General features: G+C 39.4%; 1 protein-coding gene across 1 annotated transcript in view; it reads right to left on the bottom strand.

Annotated features, from left to right (window-relative positions):
• Window positions 1-510: 510 nt before the first annotated feature.
• Window positions 511-21,392, bottom strand: part of dock11 (dedicator of cytokinesis 11) — a 100,697-nt gene continuing 79,815 nt past the window's right edge. Inside the window, exons 45-54 of the mRNA XM_084713130.1 lie at window positions 21,239-21,296; window positions 19,422-19,528; window positions 18,263-18,385; window positions 16,334-16,447; window positions 13,730-13,876; window positions 13,066-13,276; window positions 11,378-11,568; window positions 10,666-10,766; window positions 10,354-10,492; window positions 511-2,024 (exon numbers count right to left, since the gene is read on the bottom strand). Of these exons, the coding sequence (XP_084569256.1) occupies window positions 1,935-2,024; window positions 10,354-10,492; window positions 10,666-10,766; window positions 11,378-11,568; window positions 13,066-13,276; window positions 13,730-13,876; window positions 16,334-16,447; window positions 18,263-18,385; window positions 19,422-19,528; window positions 21,239-21,296 (1,281 nt within the window). The 3' untranslated portion in view covers window positions 511-1,934. The remainder of the gene's footprint in view (window positions 2,025-10,353; window positions 10,493-10,665; window positions 10,767-11,377; window positions 11,569-13,065; window positions 13,277-13,729; window positions 13,877-16,333; window positions 16,448-18,262; window positions 18,386-19,421; window positions 19,529-21,238; window positions 21,297-21,392) is intronic.

Below are 21,392 nucleotides of genomic sequence, written 5' to 3'. Positions count from 1 at the left end.
CTTTCGATCGGATTGCAGTCTTCCACTGAAGATAAATTTGCCCAGATATGGAAATGTAAACACCCTCCATGACAACCTGGCTACATCTGCAGAGGAAGATCTTGAGAGTTTGAGAACAGCTACTAAATGAAAATTGTCATGAGACTGTTCCAAGATCAAGAAAAAACTGTCAGTTTAAAGGCATGACACATTTTCCTAAAAAAATAATGTATAGACTCAGAAACATAATCCCTTTCATTTGTCACTTATGAACATAAATGTATTGTAATCATTCTGGGTGCAAAGACGGCGCCCATTCAGTCTACTAAGAGTTTCTCTGACAGGTTTTCTGTCTTCCATGTTTACTTCCTGGTTATTCAGCCAACTGAGTATGTGCAGAGGTGTGTCCCCCCCCCCCCCCCCCGCCCGCTCCCACCTGCATGTTCCCACTTGATCCACAGACGTTACATAGTGATAACATCACAAATTTTTGTCTTATGAACAACTCAGACAAATTCTACTGATTACATCTTTAGTAGTTTTTCCAGGTTTTATTGGAAAAAGGCTTTACAAAGTAAGTTTGACAAGCAGCTGCAATTCAGTATACAATAAAATGCAATAAAAATGAAACAAAAAAATCTCTCTGCTAGGGCGGATTCAGACTGAACAAGAGTCCAAAATGTTCCAAATATAAATACATACATACAGTACGTACAAACATACATGGGTACAGAATTCACTTTACAGCATGACGACAAATTATGTACATTTGCTTAAATAGTATTCTTCTATCTGCTAATTACAGTGTAGCACTTGTGAAATACTGTGAAGAACCAGCATGTGATGAAGGTCTTATTACTTGAGATCAGAAGGCAGAGCAGAAAGGCACTGGATCTTAACCCAGATGAGAGGAACTCTTCACTCACTCACTCACTCGACTGAAGTAAATATTATCACATGGCTGTGAGCGGCATGTCCTGTCCTCAGATCCTGTTTCTGACTTCAAATGTCTACAGGCTGTAAAATGAGCCCATAGAGAATACTGTTTCAGTGATTGTTACACAGCTCTGACAGCATTTAACATCATAATCTTTTCTTTTCCAGTATGGCATTATTTATTACCTCTAATACAACCTAGAAAATTAATTTTAAACTAAGAAAACCCTTCTTAAGAGCAGCTCTACTACATCGCTTTAATACAACCCTGAGGTCTGTCTTTTACAATTGTCTTTAAACAGGGTACTAAATTTGGCCCATTGGTCACCGTAAGCTGCTGCGTGACTTATCTGTTTATCACAGTCTGTTACCCTGGCTGGAATGCGCTGCTAGTCTATAAACACAAACTCTTGGCTTGCCAGATGATCTCGACACTTTCGGTTTGGCTGCCTGTTATAACAGAACCGGTCGAGTTGGGATATTGCTCACCTTGCTGGCCTAACAACAAGAGACTGCACTGGTACAAAAGAAAAGATGCTATTGTCTCCTACAAGTCGACTCAAGGGGTTTAAATTCCTTCAGGAGGGAGTGTGATGTCCTGCATAGATCTGGAGGGCCACATTGCAGAGAGTATGCAAGATAATTTGCTTTAGTAAAGTGATCTCCCTCTAAAGAAACAACAGTCAATCCTGCAGCTTATCGCAAAGGCAGAGAAAAAAAGTGCAATGCAACTTAGCATGACTCAGCAGAACACCTAAAACTGACATGCTGCTGCGATACATTCTCAGAAATACTGCTGCTGTGGTTTGAATATTATATCCAACTGCCCCGGCCATTTACTGCACATCCAGTACAGATGCTCAAGATAGACAAATGGCATCTTCGCCAGGGGGTGTCTTGCCAAGCGGAGCCAGGCAATAAGTTGCGTCTGTTATCATTCAGTTCAGGTCCCTCAGGGGAAAAGTGAGAGGATACAGAGGGAGGTGGGGCGGGGGTAAGGGGTGCCGGCAGGGCGGAGGTCAGCCCAGGTCGGTGGACGTCCCGCTGATGGCACGAAACACATGAAGGGAGTTTTGTAACAGCGAGCGCATCATATCCTCCTGGTAGATCTGGGGTCAAAGCAAAACACAGACAGAATGAGTGTCAAGGCAGAGGTCACCTACACACACTCACATCAAACTCAAGTCAGATAAATGTGCAACATAAATATGAAAAAGCCATTTACACACAGTGTGTACTCAGTGTTTGTTGTGGCTGTATGAACAGTCATGTTGTCCTCGTACCACATCCTTTCTCTTATCAGTACTTCCCTAATGTCTGATTATTGTTTTGCTTTGGCCAAACTCTTTGTTTGCATGCCACTGTGGCAGCCTGATAATCAGGCTGATTGTTTTCGTGTTGTCCATTTGACTATTATTCTGTATGAATCTCTGAATAAATCTGAGATGTGGGCAGCGATTGGCAAATCCAGCAGCTGGTCTCCAATGTGGCAAATTGGTTTTTATACTAGGGCTGAACAATTTTTATGAAATATCTCATTGTGATTACTTTGACTGATATTGCAGTTGACTTTCGTAGCATTATTCTGTGATTTTTAAGTCTGTAGAGCAGCCATTCACAAACTTTAGAATGCCTTGGCCCAATCCGAAATCTGAAAATCTTCTGCGGCCCACCCAAACCTTTCATCACAACTCTTACAAATTAACAATAATAAACAATAATAAATAGAATCGTTCTATGTGAATGTGGGCATACAGCCATGCAGTGCAAATCTTTCCATTTCAACTCTTGTCCTGCCAATGATAACGTATCCCATCAAATATGAATCCCTGCCACTGATGAGATATAAGATGTGTTCCGATGTCGATGTAAGGGGTCACCAATTATAGTGCAACACTTGTTAATACAGGTCAAAAAACAAACACATAATTTGAATCCCTTGGCTTTGCTTTGTTAGTAAATATTCTCAGGTAATTTCAAACTAAGTTAGAGAATTGGAAATTACAAACTATTATTATATTTGTGATTTGTAATTTCGCTGCCAACCTGCAGTACCTCCATGGTCCACCAGGGGTCTGCAGCCAAAACTTTGCACGCTGGAACTTCTTACTGCTCCACAGTACTTAATTCAGAATGGTATTTTGATACATATTTTGCCTTTAACAAATATTTAGGCTCCTGTGATATGAATATTGCACTATTTCATATTGCAGTTTCAATAAAATTCTGATTAACTGTTCAACTGTAGTTTAGACTACCAGTTACTAAACTGTAGGGTTGTAATGATACTAGAATTTTCAACTTCGATACCATCCTAGTATAGAATAAAAAGTCTCACTTTACTTTTTCGAGAGCAAAATTTCAGGCAGGAAAATGAAGACTGACATACTGACTGAGCATTTCAATATTTAATTTTTATAGCTTCTGTACTTTCAATACTATCAAATGTTTGTACTGTTTTAAAGAATGTGGTCTTGAAAAGTACTTGACATATTAATATTTCTGACAACTGTACTAAAAAGTTGTATTTATTCCAACCAAACAGCTGTTGCTGTGGCAAAAATGTATAATCAGCAGACTAGAAAGTCCTTCTAGATACTGTGTTCAGAGCAGTAAAGTCAAAGGTCTAAAGGGCTGAGTAACATTTGTTTTTATTATTTTATTTCATGCATTTAGTTGCAAGCATTTTCACTGATTTGGGGCGTGACTGTTCATGAAAAGTATGACCACTTGTCTACATTATGTAATGAAAAAGCACAGAGGGAACCATTTGATCTTGAACACCTGCATGTTTTAATCTCAAACTGCTTGTGTAACACATCAGGATGATTTAATGACATGATAATTTTTTTTTTATCATACTGTCAGATAAACAATAATCACTAACTGTTCATAAATTGACTGCTTGCTTAACATTGCAGCACACTATAATATAAAACTCACTTTTAACACAGATTTCAGTTGCTTTTCCATTATTTTTATTTCTGTGTTTGAAATAGGGCTAATATTTAGAATGCCTGACAAGAATCGATCACGTGAAGTGTCAAAAAATACACATTTTTATATCATATTTTGTGTGCATATAGGTTTTAGTTGCATCTAATGGTGAGCTTACAGGTTGCAAACCTCACCCTCTCCTTCTAAGTGTGTAAGAGAAACTACAGTGGCCGCAAAATCTACAAAAAGCACAAAAAGCCCTCTCTAGGATGAGTGGTTAGTTTGTCCTTTTTAGGCTACTGTAGGAACACGGTGGTGCAGCATGGCGACCACGTCCTCCGTAAGGTAATGAAAACTATTACTAAATAATCAAATCACACTTATTAGATTCCATTTCTGCCATATTCTGTCAATAGATTCCCCTCAAACGGGTGTCAAACTCATTTTAGTTCATGGGTCACGTACAGCCTAATTTGATCTAAAGTGGGCGGGACCTCTAAAACCACCGCACGCACAATAACCTATAAATAACAACACCTCTGATTTTTTTTCCCTTTCTTTAAAGAGGTGCAAGTACATTCTGAAAACATTCACAATTAAAGGGCCAACCATTTACAAAAAAAGATGATGAACCTAACAGAGATGTCTTAAGAAAAATAAGTGCAATTTGTGCTTATGTCTCAGTTTCTCCACATTCAGTTTGCTTTCATTTCATGTACAGAAAAAAGGAAAATGGACCATCAATTTTATCTGGAAAACTTAACATTGTGTCCACTTTTCTTCTTTTTGAAAAAGACATTTTCCACTGATGATCCCAATGACAGTGTTGTAAAAAAGTAGGATCTATAATAGCCTGAACAGTGGAAAAAACAGGGATAGCAGTGTGTTTTATGAAAAAATTGGAAATAATGACTTCTCTGCAATTTCTACACTTTACAAAGTCATCAAGTGGGCCAGATTGGACCCTTTGTTGGGCAAGTTCTGGTAGACAGCCCATATGTTTCACACCCCTGCCCTAAATCGTACACACTGGATCTTTAATCGGAGGAATGAAAGCGGTGATCCCGGTTCTAAGTTAGAAAGTCATCTGACGAAGACCACAGGCTGAAACGTATCCATCTCACAGTGATCTCACAATAACGTTGTTTTTTAAAACTAAAAGTGTTGCTGAAGTTGGGACCTCTTCAGTCTGTTTCCCTTCTCCTTGCAGAATGGAAGTAAGTAAAGTTGTGCCGGAGATTCCTGCTCTGCTGGTTCTAAGTTATGAGGATGAACACTGTCTCATACCCAAAAATAGATCTACGTCACTTAATTGATGACTGATGTTTGGAGAAGCAGCGGGAGTAGAGGCTTAACAATGCACTGCTTTGGACAGGTGCAACAGCAAATCGTATTTTATCTATTTAAACAAAATCAATATCAGTTGAAGTTTACACTATATTTAGGATATTTTCAATGCTGTAACAAGCTGTCAGAAGGCCTTTTCCAACAGGGAACAGCTGTTACGTAAGCCAAATACCGCAACATGGGTGAAATCAGTAACTCCTCATAGAACATAGGAGTTGCTGGTCTGCTGCTGCCTCGATCTTTTAGTTTGTTTCTGTTAGTGTGGTTTTGGTCAATCCGATCACACAATAACACACACATACTAGCTGATCAAGGCTTTAGTAGGGCAGCATCTTGGGTGTTCTGTGAGGTAAAATTACTGTTTTAGTCAATGGAGTCTGGTTGGTTTGGGGAGACCCATAATTAGCTTACATAAACTACAGTTTTCCGTCAGATTAGGCTGTCTGACAGCAAGGTAAAGCAGTGAAAATATTCAAAATATAGCACACCTAAACTGATATAGATTTGTTTTTACAACTAGGAGGATAAAATATATTTTGCTGCTGACCCTGTCCGGAGCAGTACATTGCATAGCTTCCTACACCACTACTCCCACTGCTACTCCAAACTGGAGATATGTTGAGCTGCATCTACTTTGGTTAAGTACCTCATACAACCTGACCTCAAAATTCTGAACTATGCCTTTAAATAAATCAGGTTGAGGTCTGCTACAAGTTCAAAAAGTCTGTTCTCAAAGTAACCAGACCTCAACTAAACATCTACGAGAATGTTTACTGTAAAAGGGAACAATGGCTAAACAGATGCTAACATTACAAAGCCCTCTGTAAGAGGATGTAATTGTGAAGTAGAATTATGTTGAAACTCTACTTCTGCTCTTATCTGAGTGTTTCATGTTATCTGGGATACTCCAGTAAACAGCATGTGAGTCACCTCTTTAATCATCAGCTGTCATTTTAAGGTCCTTTCTGCTATTTCATCAGCCCAGCTCTGTAGATGACCCAGTTCAGTTTGTGAATTTAACCATGTCATTGTCAGAAGACAGACTGATCAGTTTTGTCATTACAACCAAAACTGCATCATTTGAAAGGTTGGATGACATGGTTATTTGTCACTATTCTGGTTTAATTTTAGAATGATTGAGGTAGATCTGTTACCAGGAAGCAGTTTTTACATATGTGAATGTGCAAATGTTAAAACCACAACCAGGAAACTGCTGTTGGACAAATTTGATTAGTGGCCCATCTCATTGTTCAAAACCATGTGTGGTGCCAGTGTCGGCCATGTTCAATGGTGTAAATGCCATTTCATGTTTCAGTTGGAGTGATCTGACAAGTTTGTCAAAGGAGACTTTAACGAGTGCCAAATGTCTGCCACATCTGCTAAAAACATTCTTAACTGCCAAATACCACTTGAATGCAATCTTTCCACTTGAATGCATTTATTTGACATGAAACATGATTCTGTCTCCACTGCTGTCTACAATTAAGGCCCTACCCATTAAAGGGTAAATCTGGTATTTTCAACCTGGACCCTATTTGCCATGTTTTTGTTTTTGTTCTTGAGTAGTTTCAAATGTTATTGCAGTCCCTGGGAAACAGGAACAACCTCTGAGCTGTAAAGTTCATGCTGAAAACTGCTGAAAATTAGCACCTGGGATGTTACCAGTATGAACATAAATAAGGTAAACAAGGCTGTCATTTTTTCTTTTGCAGTGATGTAGTCATTCTAATGCCCAAGCTCGCCTCAATGTGCAAACGTTCCACCAAAACAAGTCCCCCCTGGACACTATTTTGTAGCAGCACTGTCGCTGCATCCTGGGCTTAGCTCTCGTTTTTTTTGGCGTACAGTAAAATATCAATGTGTCGAGCCAGACCAGCTGAGCGCTGTGGAGAGTGTGGTCTGGCCATGTGAGATTAGGGTCTGAGTGACTAATGGGGACAACAGTTTTTAAAAATTGGTCCAGTATTGAGTCAGACCACTGCAGCCAACAGAAGCAAAACTAAGCTACAATGCATTCCCTCACAGCAACTGAAAACCACCTCACTTAGTTCAGTAGAAGTGCTTGTGTGCCACTTACGGGCTCGGATTGTCATTGTAAGTGTCTGACAACATTATGGACATTACGGACTTTTTTATTTTTAAAGATACAAAAATGGCTGCTTTATTGCTTGTTAAATTTTATATTTTTGTGTCTGGGTGAATGTATTCATGTTTTTAACCTGAACATGTCTGGTAGAAACAAAATAAGAAGATGTAATATTGAATGTGAAAGGACAAGAACACAACCAGAGCTTGAACACACGTTAGGATCACATTACCTGTTTTTCCTTAAAGCTAAAGGCCAGCATATTGGAGAGAAAAAGTCAGACTAATTAGTTTGGTCAGAGCAACTAAACCTTTAACACGTCAGCAGGCATGAAAACAGAGTGAATAACCTACCCGACTCATGGTGATTGTGCCGCAATACAACAATGACACATTTTTACACAACATTGCATTGAACAATAGAGAAGTATGTCGTCCGGGAAAATGATTGCAAAATAAAAAGGAGGTTACAGCAAAGCTGGGAAACACTTTGTCTGTATGTCATGGTTTTCAGCCAGTGAAGTTAACCCATTTTTACATTCAACCACTGTGGGGAGAATCAGCCTCATTCCCCCGACAAGGGTTGTAAGAACAGGGACGGACGAGTGTGTGAGCCATCTTATATGACACTGGGAATCATTCTCCAGGAAATGTTCAAGAGGAAATTCAGTTCAATTAATCCTGGTATACATGAACACAGCCTGCTTTGCAAGTCATTATGACTCACTTCAGTTCTGACCATGACCAATGTTAAACATTAAGAAATCAAACCCACAAGAAGAAGGTTTGGGCACTTTTTTCAATTCTTCTTTTAGATGTGCACAGCTAAATTACAGTGTCTGCTGAATGTTGTTGAAAACATGTCAGAACATTAGACAAGGCCAGATCCCTTATGTATGACATGTTACCAGCAGGATTAATGCTGTGTGGATATCTGTTTCTGTGCCAGTGATGTTTCCGCCCATCAAAGTGGATCACTCAGGTTTTCCTCTGTTGACTTTTTTACAACCCCAGCTCCGCCTTCTACATGATTTGCATTGTAAACATGTCATAAACATACACCACAGAGCAATGAACTTCAACATCGCAGCTGCTCAGGATAATCAAAGGTACAATAAAAATGATAGTGACTCAAAACAAATATTCAAAAACTGATTTTGTGTGTTTGGTTGTGGATTGAGGAAATATGGCAATAGACCAAGGTTACCGTAAAAACTAAAACTAGGTGTGAAAAGACTCATTTGATTTGACTAATGATGAATACAAAACTATAAAAGGGATAGTTTGGATTATTCTTAGTGGGGTTGTATGAGGTATTTATTGTTATCATGATACTAATTAAGGTCCTGATGCATTAGAGCAGCAGAGGCTGTCCAGCGAGCCGACATGCACAAAAGCAGCTCCCTGACTCTGAGCTGAATTGAACGGAGCCTTACTTAGTATCACTGGTAACACCTGTGTTTAACCTACTGTTTCATGTTGAACTGGCTGCCATTGAAAAGATCTATGTGCTGCTGTGGACAGGGTCATCGGAAGAACATATTTTAGCCACCAAAAAGAGGCCTACCTAAAGAAATCATATCAGTTTGGTGAAAACCTGGCGATACAATATGTATCACAATACAGGGGTCATGATTTAATGTTGTGATAATGTGAGCGAGGTGAAATATTGCTGTTTTTCTATTTTATCTAACTTTAGGAAGGAAAACTGTCAGAGTAAAAAGAACACACCTCCATATGCATAAAATCTGCACTTACTGCATTAAAAAGTCAACTTTTTTGTGCAATCAGAACAGCGAACGGGTAACAACAATGCTATCTAGCGGATGAGGGTTAAACTTTGTATGACTATATCACGATACAGATTTTTATGAATTGATACAATATCACAAAGCATAAGTGTATTGATAAAAAGAAAGATATTGACAAGTATCCATATTTTCTTACACCCCTAATACCACTTTACCTTGTCATCAGACAGCGTTTTCCGACCACAAACTTACAATTCTAAATAAATATCCTTTAAATAGGTTAAATATCACTCTACCAACCAACTAGACTCCACTCAGTCATTTTACCTTGTGGACCATAGGAGTTGCTGGTCTACCGCTGCCTCGATCAGTCAGTTTGTTTGTGTTATTGTGTGACATTTTTGTGAATCCAAACTAACCCCTCAACACTGAAGTCACACAACAACAAACAAACTAACAGATTGAGGCACCTGTAGACTAGGCAACTCCCTGGTTCTGTGAGGTAAAATAACTGACTTGCCAAAGGAGTCTGGTTGTTTGGAGAAAGCGATACATAGCTTTTTTCAAAGAATATGACAATGGTCAGAAAAGAAAAGGTAAAGCACTGAAAATACTTTAAATATAATGTACTCTAAACTGATTTTTTTTTAATTAGGTGACTAAAACACCATTTTCTGCTGACCCTGTCCGCATCAGTACACTGCTTAGCTTCCTACACTGGTCCTGCTGCTGCTTCTCCAAACTGGGGTCATGTTGGTCGTCATCTACTGTAGGTAACACACTGACTATGGATAAGTATCTCATACAACCCAACTTCAAAAAACCTGAACTATCCCTTTAAAGTGAGGTCTGTGAATCATCCACAGTATCAGGGACATGAATGAATTTTCTAAATGTCATTTTGTCATCCTATTAGCACCAAAAAAAAAGGTAAGATGCAGGGTAAGATATAACTAGAGGTAAGTGAGAAAATACATAATTATAGACCACTAAAAAATGTAAAAACATGGATTAAATGACCATCATATTCCAATGTGATCCTATTATTTATGTAGGCAAAATAGTGCTGATGTTTCCGCAGAGATAATGCCACTATAGGTGTCAGAATCCGGATGCGCCACATAAGGCTTGTCTTTGATTTGATTGCAGCAACCAGTCTCACTAACAGCACATCAAAGCAGAGCTAAATATCTGAGTCACTGAGTCAAAGGGTGTGTCTCTGGGTGTGATGTGGCAGGACTGTGGTCCAACAAAGATAATTCACTAGACCAGATAATTTTATTGTTATCTTGGCAACACCTAGAAAACATATGATTACCTGCTCGTGGATGATGTCAGACAGCTCCTTTACCATTTCTTTGAAGTTGGATTTCAGGCCTTCGTGATACTCAAACTGGTCCTCCTTGATCAGACGCTCATTTATATCCAGAGCCATGCTGCAAGCCTGGACAAAACGCCTGCAATTATTGAAAACAGAACAACAAATTCAATAACTACTCATCAGATCACTTATAAACTGGGGAAGATAGGACAACAGTATGAAAAAAAATGTTCAAGACAAATCAACAGGATAACTAAAGTGAAAAAACAACAAGCAGCCTAGTTAGTTAGTTTGAAGATCAGCGGGTACCTGAAAATCTCCTTAAGGTCTTTCACTTTCTTGTTGCCGGACTGGTTGGATTTGCTGTCATCCAGGAATGCTCTGGCGTAGGCCATGGGACCTGCATTCACCTGCAGCAAAACATGCCTGGAAGTGTTACGCATTCCTGTACTCTAATCTCTCACCAGACAGATTCAAATCAGCACATACTGCTTTTGCTTTCTCATGGCACTCAGCCACTTTTGCCCAATCAAATAAGTTCATGTTTTGGTAATTAAGCTTTACTTCATAGTTCACTGTGAGTTAATAGTCACTGTTAACAAACAAGAAAATGTTATTAGTAGTAATGTTACAACAGTAACAGTATTTAGTATTCATTATAAAGTTGCAACTGATGTTATAATACCTTGTAAATGGTTAATAAATACTTTGTGGTTCATCTATACATACCATTTAAGTGTCTGTTATAAAGTTACAACTGATGTTTAGGAAACTTAACAACCGCTTAATAAATGGTTTATAAAGCATATATGAACTTTATTTGAATGTTTGCCAACAGAAAAATAACTATTAACTAAAGTTTAATTAACTATCAAGTCACTATTTACTCATGATAGTTATTATAAAGTGTTTTGTTTCTTCTTTATACAATCTTTGTGTATCGTCAATGTGAGTGATTTACTGCACAGTAAGTGTGTTTATTTTTCCCTCTGCTGTGTCTCTCAGGGACTGGAACCCTTACCTGCACAGAGACACAGCCCTGCAGTTTGAGCTGCAGCTGGATCATGTCCACCTCCTGGGAGGAGCAGAGCTTGGTCAACTCTGCCGTTCGCGCCTTCATCTCATCTATGGCCACATCCACCGGCTTAAGCTCCACCTGCTTCTCCCCCACCACCTCCACACGCTTCTTCACGTATGGGAAAGTGTTGGCAGCTGAGGGACAAAAGAACAAAACTGGCTTGGTCATGCAGGTAAAAGTAACAAACAGAAAGAAAAAAATGAGGAAATGACGTGCTTCTTTTTAAGGATTGTCTTCAGGTGACCCATCTGTTGCTTGTCATGGAAAAAAGATCAAAAAGTACACTGTAAAAGTTTGCAGCCACCGTGACAACACAATATTTTCTGATGCCAGAGCAAACAAGCAGCAGAATGAACAAACGCATCGGTTGTCATGTTTTCTGCTCTTTAGTATGTACAGTCAGTAAAACGCTGAGTATTGTCTCTCTTAATAACAACCATACGCTCACAAAGAGATATGATATTAGATAAGCCAGAGGGCATGGCTGCCACTTGATACAGGAACCAGATGTTTTAATGTTTACAGCACGACACGCATGTACACAACAAAGGATGTTCATTAATTTATGACTTCAAATGGATGAGATGAACAACTGAGGTTTTTGTTTTGACGCCTCTGTGAGACGTGTCATCACAATAACAAAGAATGATGAATTATTAATATGGTAACGTTATTCTTTGTCTCATCACATGACGACTACAGGTCTGACCAAGCCATCGGAAGGCTAACAGACTTGTTTTCCTATTACTGTTTACTGCTAATGTCAAACACCAGAGGTGGGACCAAGTCACTGTTATGCAAGCCAGAAGTAAAAGTCCCTGACAAGATGGACAAGTCCTGAGTCAAGTCCCAAGTCAAGACTGAGAAGTTCAAATAGGACTATCACGATATCAGATTATCACTACATAATTATTGTGATAAAAAGAATTCCTGATAACGATGCTATCCTGATATCTAAAGATAATCTGAAAAAAAGGAAAAACAAATTAATCAAATACATCTTTAATCTCATTTATTATGCCTTTCTCTCTTTTTGACAAATTAATTACATTCAAAATACACGTGTAGGAAGGCTGAGAGAGAGTCTATAACCATGACTGTGCAAACGCATAGAAAAAGTTCAATTGATCCTTCCTAAGTGCCACTCCTTTTTGCTCCAATAACAGTTGTGCAAACTCTGTACCTGGGTCAGCTTTCTCCTTTTGCTGTAAAAGCAACATAAAGGGTCAAATCTGCACTTTGCAAATGTTTTTATCATCATCATTTATGTTTTTACTAACATTAGCTAATTTAAAATGTGAACATATGTACATGTCTTTTACAAGTCCCACAACAACATCTTTTAACCATCTTCAAAATTTGTTTTTCTTTTCAACATAGCTGAGCTTAGCATGCAGCATATCTTAATTCTTAAGTCTAAAGTGACAAGTTCTTTTATGGCTTTATTGGTAGGACAGTTGAAGATATGACGATAAACAGGGAAGAGAGATCAGTGGAGTGACATGTAGCAAAGGGCTGCAGGCTGGAACTGAACCCATGGCCACTGCAGAGGACTCAGTCCAACCATTATATCTGTGATGAGTCCCCACCTCTGTCGAACAGCAAAGTGTGATCGAGTGTGTTTCACGTACTTGTGAGCACAATCCTCCTCTTGCACTGCTCCTCCACCCCGCCGTGTTTTTTGCCCGACAGCGTGTAAGGTGTCTCGAACACGAAGCGGTTGATGTTGTGGCACTTCTCAAAGTCAGTTTTCTTCTCCGGTGCCTCCTTCTCCTCAAAGTATGGCTTGACAAACGTCACCTGGACGTAGGCGAACTTGGCATCCAGGTCTTTGGGGTTTACCTGTGGGAGAGAAATTGCCTTTAATAAAAAATGTAAAAGCACTACACTTGAGAGTGCCTCTTAAATCAAAGTGATTTGCTGAGCAATAATGGCATCTTCCAAAACAAATTTTATCTTTCCTAAAGTCACCATAGTAGTAAAAGTTCTCCAAACACAGTTCGACCTCCACTAACTCTTCAATAGACCACAAAGTTTTTCAAGTCAGCACAATAATGGGAGTCAAAGACATCAATTTGAAGCATTTCAGTTGAGACTTTGAGAAGAAACTGAACATTTCCCACATTGTGTTGGAAAATTTTCTAAATAAACACATGAACGGGGCTGCAATGCCAAAAGAGTTATTTTTATTTCAGATTGCATTTCAAAGAATAAAGCAAAGGCCAGTAACCACATGTCAAGTCAATTTATTCCAGACATCTCCCACATTTTCCTTCCTCCATCTATCTACTGTACCTTGTTTGAATCCTGGATGATCCTGACGTTCTCTGGCCCAAACTTCTCCCCGTACAGTGTCAGCAGGCGCTGAGAGATTTCAGACAGCCCAGTGAGTTTGGGCTCTTTATAAATGTACTCCTTCCCATCCTCCTCCTCGAAGAAGCCCTGTGCACACACACATACACACTCACTTTTAATGAGAGAAGGCCCGTCTGAAGTGTAGTGGAAGAAACATGCATTAAAATGACCCATGTAATGAACCTCAAAATGTTATTTTTTTTCTTTGGTCTTTTCAATACAAAGCAGCTTTAAGTGTAAGTATAATTACCATAATGGAGGGATGTCACTTATTGTGATTTAAGATGCTACACATTTAGCTTGCTTCTGTTCTTTTTGCCTTTAGGAATATCTCTCGCCAGTACAAGCAAGATGCAACACATCATAATTTTGTTTTCTGGCTAAACTTCTCAACACATAAAACATGACATTTCCTAAAAGTGTCCCTGGACCTATTATCTTTAATTTATTGCATCCGCAGTCTTAAACCTGCTTGTTGCTGTACTATAAAAATACTGTAAATTTAATCTTGGCATGGCGAGAGAACTGCTCTCAGCTGTACAGAAGACAAATGCATGACATACAGTTCTTTTTTATTAATAGCATTATCTCAGTCTCATCAGTTAATTATTTCTGTATCTTGAGAAAGTCAAAAGTTGCTTCCTCCTAGAGATCAGGGTCCATATTACATTAATGTCTTAACTTGCAGATTCTACTTAACAGTTTGGTAACCATGATAATTATGGTGTGATTAACCTGATTTAGGAAAACAATACAGATGAACTTAGAGCTACTACAATGACCTGTCATATTGTACTGATTTTGGAGGCTACTGTGGACAAAATCATTAGTGTGTCCACCACAAAATATAACATCAAAAATAAAATGATCTCCTCCTGCTTCTTACTAACTGGCTATCGCACTAGTCACTGTAACTTTGTGAAAATGTAAACACAGACTCATCTGATCCGAACTGCAAAACATCAAGAACAACTATAAAGAATTAGGCAATTTTCTCGCAGATTACCTTGTCTTCTTATGTAGGCCATATAGAGGAATCAGTAATAAATTGAAACTGTTCCAGTATATTACACATCCTAACTTTCCAAAATCTTAAATAAACTCTCCTAACTTTGGGAAGCTGTTCAGATGTCCGTCTTCATTTTCACTTTTCCACCTACAGTACTAGCTAACTTACTAACTAACTAATGGTAGCTTGAGGTAGTATTCATTCAGTAGCTAACAGTGATGCTCACAAACAGTAGCTAAAAGTAGTCTTGACTAAGATTAGCTAATAGAAGAGTTCTCTAAGAGTTTACTAACTTGTTTAATTTGTATGGCTGCTCTTGCTTTTTCAAAATGTCTGCTGGGTAATGCAGACTGTGCCTGCCCACTTCCTTTCTTTTATTTCCTGAGGTAGCATTGTTGTAATTTTCCCAAAGTAAACATTTTTTGATTTCTCTACAGATATTGCCAACACATTTAACTCATCTGTCTTGAAGTAAATTGCCTTTCGGTAGTTGTTTTTGTTCCATTTTTTAATGCTTCAGTATACGCTTCTTTGAGCAAAACTAACGGTTCCACAGTTTTTTTAGCTTGGCAAGATGAGAAAAGTAGTGTGGTTAAGGTTGTTAAGCAATGTTGTATTGAGTATTTTTGATTTCTTAATGTGACACAGGATGAAGTACAATAAGACAGGACTCCTAGGGCCCTATCTTATACCTGGCAGAAAGCTATTGCACTGGTGGCACAGATGGATTTGATATCTCATACCAGTGCTGTTGCCATTTTTGCCACGTCTGCCAGATAGCAAATGCACTTGCACCTGGTCTGTGCAGGCATGGGCTGGAGGTCTAAACATGAAGGCAAAACGAAGGCGTGGCCCAGTGCGTTTGCTGTCTTGTGCTTGGCACATTGGAGTAAAAACCAGTTGCACTTTAGGCCGGCTAAAACCTGGTTTGTCTAAAATCGGTTTATCTGCACAAGATAGCACCCAGTGTGTTTGGCCGAGGCGCACACACACACACACACACGCACACACACACACACACACACACACACACACACACACACACACACACACACACACACACACACACACACACACCACCACATTTACAAAACACCTTCATTTATCTTATTCTTTGTGAAATCTGATACACAACTGAAGCAGACTGCATCATATTGTGTTTGCTATGCTCTACTCATTCATTAAAATAATACTCAACATTCTGCTTTGTGTTTTTACAGGTTATATATTACTGGAATTTCCTACAGTGCAGAGCCACATTATTTATTCCATCCATTTGTACTTCTGAGTCTTTATAGCTGTCGAAGGAGAATTAGTATTATGATTAAGATTTGGTTAGAATCATAACAACAACTTCACTGCCCGGGAGGTGAGTGATTCATCACTACACCCAGCCTATTGCCATTCCACAGTTTCCACAGTTTGCCCAACCCTTTTACGTGCGCACTTTGCTCTTTGATCCAAAGGTACGTGTGCTGGTCACTGCAACTGCACCTTCAATAAAAAGGACCCTGGACACAGCTTGTCGAGCTCACCTGTCCATAAAAAGCCACTCTGAAGTATGTCCCGAGCAGCCTGCGGCCTGACTGGATCACCTCCATGATCTTGTTGTAGGCTCTGTGCAGGGTGTCGTACAGTCGGCTCAGTTTCTGCAAAAATAAAACAGATGGAATCAAATTGTTTGTTTATTGGAGCAACTGGGCAGAGCACGTAGAAACAAGCACAAACATTTCAATTATATAATAACAAACAAATGTAAAATTCTTTATTGGTCACATCCATGCAACATATTATTACATGTCTTTGATACTAATCTTAAATTTAATCAGATCAGTATGTTATAATAATAGTCCAGTTTTGTTTTATCCAGCAATGCAGAATCTCTAAGATCTGGTGCTTTCTGTCTCCCAAACACCTGGTAATTGTCATACATGCATTTATAACATCCTGTCATTTTACTGGATCGTGATTTTATTTTGCTATTGGGAAGCACTTTGTAACAACATTTTGAAACGTACTGCACAAATAAAATGTATTATTAAGACTATGTAAATTATGTGACACTCACTTGGTGCATAAAGCTGTGATGTACACATGTGTAACCCTTATATGTTTGTCCATTGCACATGAAAACAACATTTGCTCAAAGGAGCAAAACTCTATCAAGGAATAAATGCATGCTCTGCACTCACAGGTTGTGTTGGCAGTCATCTCAGTTTCACATCAGATAATTATATGGCTTTCTACTCGTGGTTAAGGTGGAATTTTGTGTGTAAAGGCATGAACATGCAAATAAGCAGTAAACACAAAAGGAGGAGTATGGCTTGAGGGTGTCATGTGGCTTTGCACGTTGTCTGTGTGGGTTTCTTAAGATGACACATCAGATGATTTGTTAAACGGAACTATCTGGGAAGTTGCCCTTGGGCAGGCACTTTCAAAAACCACTTTGCAAGTGATTGGAGGAACCATTTCTCTATCACATCACCCGCCACGACCTTATTTTCATTTTCTATATAAAAACACTGCCCAACCGTGTATTGTAGGAGCTGTGATCTGTCCAACTTTGCTGAAAACATCCAGTTTCGGCTGGGCAATCGGGGCATTCGCACTGGGTGAGATGGGGCCGCGCCCCTGACTAGTGGTGGGCAACTGCATAACACCATACAGGCATCAGTTAACTGGCATTGTGCATGAATAAAATAATGATAACTAGTTTAACCAACTAGTATTTCTGGTGCTGTTTAATTGTATTGTCAACTAATTCTGCACATCCCAAGTCGTCACACCAAAAACCACCACGCCTGTAGTTGCCAGTCGTCCCTCCTAGGACACTGATTGGCTGCACCACTTTTAATGCAGACATAAACAGATAACATAAAACCCGGTTAGATGGATTCTTGTGTGATCTCACAAATCCAGCTGTCTTGCAAGGTAATAGGGTTTCCTCCCACAATTTGGTAACTTAAGGCCCCTGTGACCATGAACAGGTTTAACGGGTACCAGTGAAATGGTTGGATGGATGGAATGATGCCACTTTGTACATCCTGATGTTGTTTTCAAAAGCAAGAAGACAGATTATCAAAAACACTTTACAACATTCCAAAAAGGTGACGTAAAAATATGTAGCTGAAAGGTTAAACTGGTAGCAAGTTTTTATGTTGTTTTTATGACCTGCTGGTGAGCAACGTAAAATAAAATGAAGATGACGATCCTGTGAGTGCAAGTCAACAAGTTCTAGCTGCCCGAAAGATTAATGATGAGTGGAAAATGAATCGGGTAAACTTTACACAAAAGTATTTACATCAAGAAAATGTTTTACAAACTAAAGTCCTTACATAGGTGTGATTACTTGATCCTCATAAGCATGAAGACATGGATGAATCGCTTTGCAAGGAAAGGCAAGAAACAATGGCTGTATGTTTATGCAAAATATCAGCCTGAGTGTAGGGACATTTTTACGGTACCTCATACTCGTGACGCTTCTCATAGATGGGGATAATGAGTTTGGCAATGTGGGTGATGAGCTCATAGCGCTCGGCCTTCCACAGTGCCTCCACACAGACCTCGAGGTGTTCGACCAGGACTTCCTAAAAAGGGGCAGAAGGGGAATCACAGATTTTTACAGATAGTTTTAACTGGTATCATCATATCACTGGTTCCATGTCATACATGAGACTCAACGTGATTGCGTGATTTCCTGGGTGCACCCATAAACGTTGAATCCTTTGGTTTTTCCCAGCAAATCCATTCCAAGCAAGTGGTGCTCCCTGCAGCGAAACAGGTGGAACTTGACCTTGTACAGCTCCACCTCCCAAGACCTAATGAATATCCACTCAAATCCTAGTATAGCTATTGGCTAGGCTCTGCCTGGCTAGAATTTGTTGCCTTCATTGGCTGGGTTGGTTAAGTTTAAGAATGCGGAGTGAGATGGGTTAGGGTTACAGTAAGAACATCAATCAGCCAATCAGAAGCAGGGTAGAGCAGGTTATGCTGTAGTAGGATTCATACATTTGCGGCCAGGCCTCACTGATCGCGGTACAAAAGAACAGCTTTAACTTTATTCATCTGAAACTGGATCATAGGAAATATTTTTCTGGAATATTGTCCTCTAGCTCAGCTTCATCTCTTAGTGATTTACAGGGTTTCCTCACGGACACACAGCTTTATTTGTTGCTAAAGTAGCTAATCACTAACTTCTGCTGACTGTAGCTGTCACAGTGGAACCAGAATCAGCAGCCTCTCAGTGAACATGGCCGGACCGAAACAGAATACAGCCTCTAAGACAAACAGGGAGTACAGCACAGAGGTGATTTACTGAGGTTAACTGCCTCTAACTGTAGTGCCATTAGCTGAGTAAGCTAGCTGTGCGGCTGACTCACTCTGAGGCTGACTCAGCCCTAGGGCGCCAGTACACTCGACAAGAAAACCACCTCAACACTATTTCTCCTACAGACAAACTGGCCTGTTGGTCTTGTGGTGAGTCCCAAGTCCTTTACATGGCCTAGTTAGGATGAAAACAGAATTCTTTGACAAACAAGATGTGTGAGATTAAATCAGGGTCTCTGGACTGACTATCGCCTAAGTTATATTTCACAATGTCTTATCAAAAAAACATGGCCACACCTCAGTGTAATAGACATCTTGCATTCCGGTGTCTTCTTTCATGGCGGCTTCCTCTTCGATATTCAAGGTAATCTTCTTAAAGGCTGCGAGTCCGGTGGGGAACAACTCTAAAAAAAATGAACAGCAAAGACAAAGTTAAAACACTGGTTCATACAGACGTCCATGTTTGTAACAGATACAGCATCATGACAACCAGCTCTACGAACAATGAAAATATATGAAAAACCAAATAGAAATCTGTCAGTCATGTGTGTGAGTGTGTGGAACTCTGTGATTCAGAAAGAAAAATGAAAAATAAAAAAACAAACTTCTTAATGACTTTTATGCCTTTATGTTTTTATGGCCACAGGTATGATGTTTTCAGCTCATCGTATTCTTGAACATGATATCTCAAGGACGCCTTGAAGAGGATTTTGGTGGTCAAAGGTCAACAGTCGAGGTCACTGTGACCTCATGTCCGTCCCATTGTTGTGTGTGTTCTCAAGAATGTCATGAGAAAATTTCCTAAAGCCTGGGTCAAGCATCCACTTGGACTCAAGGATGAACCAGTTGGTGGTCAAATGTCAAGGTGACATAACTAAACACATTTATGGCCCTAACTCAAACATTCATATGCTAATTAAGCCACAATTACACACAAATATTGAATAAGATAAAATGATTAAGTAAAAATAGTCTTTAAGTGAAGATTATCCCTGGAAATTATTCACTGGAATCACACATGTATAATGATAACTTTCATTTTGCCAAAAAATCCACTTAATACTTTTTGTTACATTACAGGTCAACTTCCATATCAAATTCCTTCATTACATATATTATAGACAAACACAGACGTAAATTGTTACTTGACTAGTTGGTGGAGTCACACAACTATGAGGAAGTAATTCTACTTTTTGACAGCTCTGTTTTATACAATTCCAGTGACAGCTGACTTGTCACTCTTCTTAACCGGTTGCTCTGGGCCATTACAACTGTTTCAGTTTGAAATCTTGTTTCAACATTCGTGGAGGTCATGGAAATTTTGGCAGAACTTTTCAAATGTCTGCTGGTTGAACCTGGCAATTGTGGTGGCATTGCAGTAGATGCTTCATCATCTGCTGCCAGGCGGTGATGTGCCCTCTACTGAGTGACCTCTTCTACTTTACACTGACTTGTTATTGAGGAACTGCTTAGTACGTGTGTTACAGAGAAAGATAAAATAAGTCTGTGCCTAGAGGCTTGTGGCTACCTAATATAATAATAAATCTCATGTTGACAGCGGAGACACTGCTGCCTAGTCTAGACGCAAACAAATTTTTAAGAGATAAGCGTTAGCTGCCAGCCAACTGTTACACCTCACCAATTATCTCTGTCCGTTGACGTCCCTTAAAGGTAAACACCAGCTCACATTTGTTTGTAGGATTATCTGACAGCAGGTTTTGCATTAGATTAATATGACCACAAAAAAAACAAAAAAAACAAAAAAAAACAACACAGAGCCATGGGGCTTTATTTTTTTTTACTGGATGTCATTGTGCTTATTATCAGTCTGTGTGGTGTTTGCATGCAACAGTCTGCAAACTGGTATGTTTTTTATCACCACTGCAGACGAATCTTCCTGGAGGACCACAATACTCTTTTATAAAGAGTGGCCATGTTTGCTGATAAGGTTAGGTGCATGCTGTGTGTACGGTCCCCAGCCTTGTCCTCATGGTGCTGGTTAAACAAAGTAATTTAACACAGGCAAATATTAGATGAAAGCAGTGTGTGTGTGTGTGTGTGTGTGTGTGTGTGTGTGTGTGTGTGTGTGTGTGTAAAGGAGCAAAGGGTCTTACTCTTCCTGTGCAGGTATTCTGCAACCAATGCAGCCACATGAACGTAACACATTGCCGCCTGTGAAGACAACAACAAACACAAACAGTAGATTAGGTTCTAACAGTTCTAAAGCAGAGAACAAGAGTGGAAACATGCAGCTTTACATGAAAGCTA

Source organism: Lutjanus erythropterus, chromosome 23, assembly GCF_056507025.1.
Source record: "Lutjanus erythropterus isolate fLutEry1 chromosome 23, fLutEry1.hap2, whole genome shotgun sequence".
NCBI classification, from domain to species: domain Eukaryota; kingdom Metazoa; phylum Chordata; class Actinopteri; order Lutjaniformes; family Lutjanidae; genus Lutjanus; species Lutjanus erythropterus.
This window is presented reverse-complemented; position numbering and strand designations above follow the sequence as displayed.